Genomic DNA, 9,399 nt, shown 5'->3' with positions numbered 1-9,399 from the left:
ATATATATATATATATATATATATATATATATATATATAAAATACTAGAGTTATGTATGGTATTTCACTGTCTAAGTGCTGAAGTTCCCCAACTTGTGAAATATCTCACACGTTTTCAGGACCTCTCCAAAATAATAAAATGAGAAAAATCATTATCTGTGTAAAAGAGAACGATGACCGTTGAAGTCTGCTTCACAATATGTCTTATTTCACTGGAAGCATGCAGGCTTCCTGGCAGCCACACTGAACATTCCCTAATACTCTCACTTATCTCAGTTTTAATGACATAATTGTATATAAAAGTTGTGGCAATGACTGGAAATCCATTCAGGCTGTGGTTCACGCCTTTGAGTGGAGCAAGAGAAACTATGCAGGGGAACCATCATGCAAAAAGAAAAAGTTGCACGAGAGAGGATTCTTGTCACAGATTAATGGATATTTATTGCCATCGTTTTATTTCTCTTGTCTCAGAGCCAGCTTGACGAGTGGGGAGAAGGTCTGTCTGAATCCTCGATCCGACTGGGTGAGGAAGATCATCCACTTTGTGCTTGAGAAACAACTTCGCAGGAACCCAGCGTAAAAATATACTGTCAATACATCATACAGCTGATATCCACCACTATGAGCCATTTCATGTTCTACTATTTTGCTATGTCATTTTTTTTATTTCTATTTTGATTTTTAACGTTTGTTAATCCAGTTTTCATGTTCTGTTGTTCCTTTTTAATATTACTTTTTGTTTTTATTTTTTTTAGGCATGTATTCCGAAGGCACTTTGTCTACCAAATATTTCACATTTGCAAAAATGTATGATTAAAGCAAATAATTGTAATGAAAATAAGGTGTGATGTGGATGAGTGAAATACTGTATCAACATTTCCCCTTAATTTAAAATACTTAGCAGATAACACAGTATTTCACAATACTTTGTAAAAACGTACACTTCGATGAAAGACTGAATGTATGGCTGTTTGCCTAAACACATACTTTATACAGCAAATATGTAGCGTTGTAGCATGTAGCATACTGCTTTTGTTTGTTTAGTAAGACACATTTTCATACAGCTTTTCGTACTCTAGCAAAAAATGTAATTGATTAGTTGAAAATAATTTGTGCGAAATAATTTTGTGGACATGTCTAATGTGAGGCTTTCAAAATAAATTGTGTAAAGGCCTTCAAAGTCAAATGAGTTGTTCGTTGTGTTTATTCTCATGCATGAAATATTTAGCCTTTCCCGTAAAATACGACCTTCTCTTTAAATATCGTTCTGGATTTGGTGAGTTAGGACCCAAGAATGCAGACTGAATTAAAAAGATGACAACATTAAACAGCTGTCAGGACAGCAAACAAGATAGTCATTTTAAAAAATCATTAACGAGGACCACAAAGAGGACAGAACAAACAATATGACAGACTGAGGAGTAGGAGTATACTATGATACTGGGGAGGAGGTAATGAGTAAAGAATGATTGACTTGTCTGGATCTCTGTGTTTTGTTATAATAAGTGATGTTTTGTGTTCATTTCTTTAGGTTTGTATGATTTTTGTGTTCATTTCCTCCTTGTAGCTTTCAGCGTTTGTCTTTTGTCTTCCTATTCCACATTCACTTGTTCCCAGTTGTCTCCCTGTCAGGCGTTTGTGATTATGCTCGTTCATCTCGTCTTTACATTCTCAGTCTTGAGCGGGTTTTTTTTTTCCCCTTGTGCAAGTCCAAGCTGCCATGGCATTGCTTTATTTTGTAAATAAATACGTTTTTCTTTTTTTTCCTCAAGTTTCTTGAATCCAGGCTGCATTCTGGGTCCAAACCTTTCACCCATGGCGACGTCTGAGGAATTTTAGGAGTGAATGACTTAGGGGAGAAACAAAAAACAAAATCCAGTCCAATTTTATTTATAAAGCCCTTTATAACTCCTCCAAGGGAACTAAGCGCTGTACAGTGCAATACAGTAAAACAAGAAAACACTCGTTCATTAAAAGATTAAAAGAATGAAAATAGGAATAAAAAAATGATAAAAAAAACATGAAAAAAATCAAGTAGCAAAAGCCAAAGAATAAACATGGGTTTTAAATGAAGACTTAAAAACAGCTAATATGGAGGCCTGTCTAATGTCCAAAGGCTGGTCGTTCCATAACTTAGGCCCTAGCTTTGCAAAATCCCCAGTCCCCTCTGAGTTTCCACTCACTCAGGAGTGGCTGAGCTGATCTGAGGGACCCGAAAGGTTTGTACGGGTGAAACAGATCAGAAAGGTAAGGAGGGGCAAGACTGTTGAAAGATCCATACATTGATCCATTACGTTTTACCCGCTTCTTCCATTTCGGGTGACAGGGGTCACTGGTGCCCATATCCAGCAGTCACTGCGCAAGAGGCAGGGTACACCTTAGACATGTCTCCAGTCCATCATAGAGACAAACAAGACAAACAACCATTTACTCTCTCACTCTTATCTAGAGACAATTTAGAGTTACCAATCAGTTGAACATGCATGTTTTTGGTCTGTGGGAGGAAACTCGAGTACCAGGAAAAAAAACACGCATGCACGGAAAGAACATGCAAACTCCACCCAGAAAGGCCTCCTGGTCAGGATTCGATCCAGCTACCTTCTTATTATGTACAGGGCCCTAATAGAAGCAACTTTGTCTATAAAAAATATTGAACAAAAGACTGTATCTCCCCTGTACATACATTAGAGAAAATAAGTATTTGATATACTGCTGATTTTTGCAAGTTTTCACACCTACAAAGAATGGAGCGATCTGTAATTTTTATCATAGGTACACTTTAACTGTGAGAGACAGAATCTAAGAAAAAAAATCCAGAAAATCCCCTTTTATGATTTTGAAATAGTTCATTTTCATTTTATTGCATGAAATAAGTATTTGATCACCTGCCAACCAACAAGAATTCTGGCTCTCACTGACCTGTTAGTTTTTCTTTAAAAAGCCTTCCGGTTCTGCACTCATTACCTGTAATAATTGCACCTGTTTGAAATTGTTATTTGTATAAAAGACACCTGTCCACACTCAATCAATCACACACCAAACTCTCCACAATGGCCAAGACCAAAGAGCTGTCTAAGGACACCAGGGACAAAATTGTATACCTGCACAAGACTGGGATGAGCTACATAACAATAGACAAGCAGCTTAGGGAGAAGACAACTGCTGGTGCAGTTATTACAAAATGGAAGAAACACAAGATGACTGTCAATCTTCCTCAGTCTGGGGCTCCATGCAAGATCTCACTTCGTGGAGTGAGAGAGAGTGAATGGTTGTTTGTCACGTTTGTCTCTACGTGTCCCTGTGATGGACATGTGACCCGTCCAGGGTGTACCTTGCCCCTCGCACAGTGATTGCTGGACATGGGCACCGGCGACCCCCGTGACCCAAAATGGAAGAAGCAGGTAAAAGATAATGGATGGATGGATAATTCAATTGTTTTTGTAAATTTATATGAGATGAGCTTTTGATATCGCAATATATCGATCGTAGACTTGTGAATTGAATTGAATTTTTTTTCATTTACCCTTTATTTATCCAGGTAGTCTCATTGAGCCACGAGAACTCATTTTCAAGAGAGACCTGTTTGGGGAGCAGATGGTGGGGGTTAGGGGCCTTGCTCAGGGGCCCAGAGTGGGGCGAATGAGGGTGGAGGCAGGTGTGGGTGTTCCACCTTTTCCACCCACATTTTGATGTTGACGGTACCGGGAGTTGAGCCTGCGACTTTCCGATCACAAGCCCAGCTTCTAACCTCTGCGCCACCACTCCCCTCCCCAATTTAATTGAAATCGTATCATGACAGACTTTGTGATATTGAGAAAAATCATATCTTCATACAAAAAAATCAATATAATATCATGTCCTAGTAAAGTTGGTGATTTACACCCCTATGAGTAACACACTACGTTGTCATGGTTTAAGATCCTGCAAGGCATGCAAAGTCCCCCAGCTCACACCAGCACATGTCCAGGCCTGTTTGATGTTCACCACTCTGGATGATCCAGAGGAGGCATAGGAGAAGGTCTTGTGGTCAGCTGAGACCAAAAAAGAGCATTTTGGTATCAGCTCCACTCGCCGTTTTTGGAGGAAGAAGAAGTGAGTATAACCCCAAGAACACTCTTGGAATTGATGAAGACATAATTTGATAAAATACAAACTTGGTTTAAACTTAATAAATTATCATTAAATTTAGATAAAACTAAATACATGATATTTAGTAACAAAAAGAGAACTGTTGATGATCCATTTAAAATTGAGGGTGTTGAGATTTGTAGAGTTAATGAGATGAAATTTTTGGGTGTAATCATTGATGAACAGCTAACATGGAAAAATCACATAAATTCTGTAAGAACAAAAATATCTAAATCTATTGCAGTACTATACAAAGCCAGGGAATTATTAAATGATAAAGCTCTGTACATGTTGTATAACACAATCATTGTTCCACATTTAATCTATTGCATTGATGTTTGGGGGAAAGCGTGTAAAACATTTACAAAACCTATTTTTATTTTACAGAAAAGAGCTGTAAGAATCATCACCAGAAAGCATTACAGTCATCCATCAAGCACATTATTTCATCAACTGAAGTTATTGAAGTTCCATGATTTGGTAGATTATAGTATTTTATCAGTTATGTATAGGGCTCAAAATAACACATTACCATTAAATATCCAAAGAAATTTTGTTAAAAGACAAAGTTGTTATAATCTTAAGGGGATAGAGATATTGGTCAAACCATAATTCAGAACTAGTCTGAAGGGAAGGTCTACCTCAATCCAAGGAGTTGGATTGTGGAATGGTCTAGAGAGTGATGTGAAAAATGCCAAGTCAATGTGTACATTTAAGACAAAGATCAAAACTGAATTGTTATAAAAATATATATAAAGTAGCTTAGTGTGTTTTTTGTATTAGAATTAGAAAAATTAGAAAGAGTTATTCATTTTGTTCTGTCACTTGAAAATTAATGTGATTGAACTAATTGTGTGAAAAAAGGGGCAGATATAATACAATTTTTTTTCTTCTGCTGCCTTTCATTTTAAATCTCTTGTATATTTTTTATATTGTTATGGAATTGTTTTGTATTTTTTTAAATTAATAAACTTTATACCATACCATAACACCATCCCAACCACGAAGCATGGGGGTGGAAACATCATACTTTGGGGACAGGACGACTATACCATATTGAAGGGAGGATGGATGGGGTCATGTAACATGAGATTTTGGCCAACAACCTCCTTCCCTCGTTAAAAGCATTGAAGATGGGTTGTGGCTGGGTCTTCTAGCATGACAATGACCCAAAACACAAAACCAGGGCAAATAAGGAGTGGCTCCATAAGAAGCATTTCAAGGTCCTGGAGTGGCCTAGGCTGTCTCCAGACCTGAACCCAGTAGAAATTTTTGGAGAAAGCTGAAACTCAATGTTGCTCAGCATCAGCCCCAAAACCTGAAAGATCAGGAGAAGATCTGTTTGGAGGAGTGGGCCAAAATCCCTGCTGCTATATGTCCCATCCTGGTCAACAACTAAAAGTAACGTCTGACCTCTGTAACTGAGAACAAAGGTTTCTGTACCAAATATTAAGTTCTGTTTTTCTTTGTATCAAATACTTATTTCATATAATAAAATTCTAATAAATCGTTTAAAAATCAAACAAGGTGATTTTCTGGATTTTATTTCTTAGATTATGTCTCTCACAGTTGAAATGTACCTATGATAAAAAAAAAATACAGACCTCCATTCTTTGTAGGTGGGAAAACTTTCTAAATCGGCAGAGTATCAAATACTTATTTTCCCCACTGTAAAAGGCTGAAGAAGCCTCGAGAAAGTGAAACTGAGGGACACAAAGAGCTGAATCAACTATTTTAAATAGAACCGTTGGGTTGAACTGGTTTTTTCAAACCACTTATTTGTGTTTCTCATCCAAATGAGAACACAAAGAACATAATCAACTGAATCTACTACAACAGAAATAATACAATGTATCAAACCAACAACAACAAAAACCAAGGATCGTGACAACACCCTTCTTTTGGTTGATGTTTGAATCACTTTAAAAAGTTTCAATAAAGGTTTGCCATTGTTTTTTGGGACGTTACTTCCTTGGAATATTCAACTTTCAAATATCCTGAGATGAACTTTGATTGAGACAAAATATTCTTTCAAGTTTCTCAGCCCTGAGGCAGGAAAGCAACAGTAAAATACAACCCATTAATGGCACCTACTATTGCTATTGATACCTATTGTATCCCATATAACGCAACTAAAAGCAGAATAAAGCTGAGAGCGAGTAGAACGTTTTATGCAGCCCCTCTCCTCTTTTTCCAAGTGGTAAATTGCTCTGCTCTTGAAATATCTCCAAACTTATGACACCCATACTATATTAGATTAATTGCCTTTTCCTCTGTGCAGGTTCTTGGGACCTGGGAAATGGATGAAGAAAGAGAAAGGGGAGTGGTTGCAACAAAGAAATCAGAGAGATCTTTGTGCTGATTAACAACAACTGTGGCCGTTTATTAGGCCTGTCGCAATAAACAATAAATCAATTAATCGCATGATAAATTAAAATTATTAACCTCATTTTCATTTATCAGCTTTATTGTTTCTTCATGTCTCTCTTTCTACTGAAGACACTGGATGACAAAAAGCTCACCTCCAGTGCTCTTCACTGGCCCCTCCATTTCTCATTTCTCTTTAAAATCTGTTTTAAACATCCAAAATCTCGTTTTTGGATTGTTAAAATCAGCTAAGCTACGAGCTAAGCTAACAGTCCGACTTCGGGGAAAAACACCGCCGTCTTGTCAAAGCTCCAAAATTCACAGTTGAATCCTGTGGCTTTGTATAAAAAGGTGTTTTTCTCTGCAAAATGAACTTGTTTACTGATTTGTTTAATTAAAAGCTTTGTGTGAAAAATGCTATGCTAAAGAGCTCAAACCACACAGAGCGTCCGCCATTTTGAGAACCGAAAAACAGGAACGAGAGATAGTCCATGTCTCATCAAGGGGCCTCCCTCACATTTTTCTTAAAGAGACACGCTGCTCGCTCCCTCACTATCCATCCTTCGGGTCAAACAGTCTTATACAGCCATCCAGTGGTCAAAAAAAGGTACTACACACAAAACAAATTAACTAACTTCTTAAATTTGACAATAATTATTAATTATTGTCAAATTTCAAACAATATTATCGTTTATCGCAATAATTTCTGAGACAATTAATCACCCAGCAAAATTTGTTATTGTGACAGGCCTACCGATTACTCATCATCTCCGGCTATGACGCAACTCGGGGCAAGAAGGCATGAAATTGTTTTGTGCTTGAGAGAAACTGTCAAGCACTGTTGAAGGTTTATTGTTCGCAGATCATTTCCCCAGGATTTTGTCTCATTAGTATTATAAAGCAAAGCTCAAAGCTGAAAACAGGCCAGAATTCGAGAATGTGTTTGAATTCCCCTACTGATATTTACAGCATCCCCAATTAGATATTTAATCAAGAAATCCACAAATATGTATTTCACAGCAGTGTTTTACTCCTACAAAAGAACTTTGTTTCAACCTTCTGAGAAACATGACTGAAAAATGCAAATTCAGTTTGAATTATTCAGACTAAGAATAGCTGTTTTCTCTTTCAGATGTTCCTATTTGCAGGGATCGCCACAGCAGGTGATCTGGCATGAAAGATTTGGGTATTGTTTGACGCCTGATGCCCTTCCTGGCACAACCTGAGTTTAAACCTGCAACTTTGACCACAGCCCCGCTAAACTCTATAAAAGTATGGTAAACAGTTTTAATTTAACCCAAATTGTGAGACTCAGCTGGTTTAATGATTGTTGGATTTCATATCCCCAGGATTTGTTTTCAGTAGGATTATAAAACAAGCTCAAAGCTGAAAACAGGCCAGGGACCCAGGAGTGTGTTGCAGTTTTCCTGCTGATATTTACAAAATGTCTTCTTAGATGTTTGCTCAAGAAATATACACCAGATCAGAGTTTTAGTTCCACAAAAGAACTCATGTTTCAATCTGCTGGGAAACATTATTGTAAAAGTTTGTTCATTTCCCCAAATACAACAAGAAACAAAATGTTGCATTTTAATAGTTCAACTATTTTTAACAGCTTCCAGTAGTGATAATACTATTTACTCCTACAAAAGAACTTTGTTTCAACCTTCGGAGAAACATGAGAAACAGATTCTGGAAAACCATCAAATCTCTCTCAGGCACCCCCCAATCATCTGACCTCCCATCACAACTTCTCATTAACTCTGTTCCTGTGTCAAATAAGCACGAGATCCTGAACTGTCTCAACAAACATTTTGTTGCTTCTGGTTCTTTATTTGACACAGTTACTAATGGAAGATCAGCCACTTCACTTAATAACCAAACTTCTACAAATCAAATCCCTCCTACAAGTCAATCCTCAGTTAATCACAGCTTCTCTTTTTCTCCATTCTCAGTCAGTGAGGTCAATAAACTGTTAAAAGATCTTGATCCTAAAAAATCTGCAGGTCCAGATGAACTTCCACCTTATTTCTTAAGGCTGGCCGCTCATATCATCACAGTCCCTGTGACCCACATCTTCAATCTCTCCATAAGACAAAACTCCATCCCAGACACTTGGAAAACAGCCTTTGTTCTTCCTTTGCTGAAGGGAGGTGACCCCACCTCACTGAACAACTATCGACCAATCTCTAAACTCTGCATTTTAGCCAAGGTTCTAGAAAAACTGATAAACTCTCAAATCAAAGATTACCTGGACTCATTTAACATCTTACCTCCACATCAATCTGGTTTCAGGAAACAACACAGCACGACCACTGCTTCACTGAAGGTTCTTAATGACACTGTTGAAGCACTGGATGCTAAGGATTATTGTGCTGCACTTTTCTTAGACCTGTCTAAAGCTTTTGACACTGTGGATCATAACATCTTGTGTCATAAACTCTCAGAAATTGGTTTCTCAGAACACACCATTGGTTGGTTCTCTAACTATCTTTCAGACCGGAGGCAATGTGTTCAACATAATGGTACTTCCTCCAGTTATTTAACAGTCAACAATGGTGTACCACAAGGCTCAGTCTTAGGACCTACCCTCTTTACAATCTACGTAAATAATGTAGGTAAAAACATCCCCAATGCATCCATACATTTCTATGCTGATGACACAGTTGTTTATTGTCGAGCTAAAACTGTTACTAAGGCTTTCCAGCTTTTGAAATCTGCATTCAACATCATCCAGACTGATTTGTTTTGCCTCAAACTTGTCCTAAATGCCGACAAAACCAAAGGGATGCTTTTTTCAAATAGGAAGTTGGTCCCAGCAGTTCTTCCTCCGATTTTATCCTCAAATGGTGTCCCCATTGAGTTTGTTGATTCCTATAAATATTTGGGTATCTTGGTCGACTC

At 37.6% G+C, this 9,399-nt stretch overlaps 1 protein-coding gene across 1 annotated transcript in view; it reads left to right on the top strand.

Moving 5' to 3' along the window:
• Positions 1-580, top strand: part of cxcl19 (chemokine (C-X-C motif) ligand 19) — a 2,766-nt gene extending 2,186 nt beyond the window's left edge. Inside the window, exon 3 of the mRNA XM_037674596.1 lies at positions 472-580. Coding sequence (XP_037530524.1) covers positions 472-580 — 109 coding nt within the window. The remainder of the gene's footprint in view (positions 1-471) is intronic.
• The last annotated feature ends 8,819 nt before the right edge of the window (positions 581-9,399 follow it).

Source organism: Nematolebias whitei, chromosome 1 (genome assembly GCF_014905685.2).
Source record: "Nematolebias whitei isolate Nwh7 chromosome 1, NemWhi1, whole genome shotgun sequence".
Taxonomy (NCBI): Eukaryota; Metazoa; Chordata; class Actinopteri; order Cyprinodontiformes; family Rivulidae; genus Nematolebias; species Nematolebias whitei.
The sequence above is the reverse complement of the archived record's forward strand: the minus strand, read 5'-3'. Positions and strand labels throughout refer to the sequence as shown.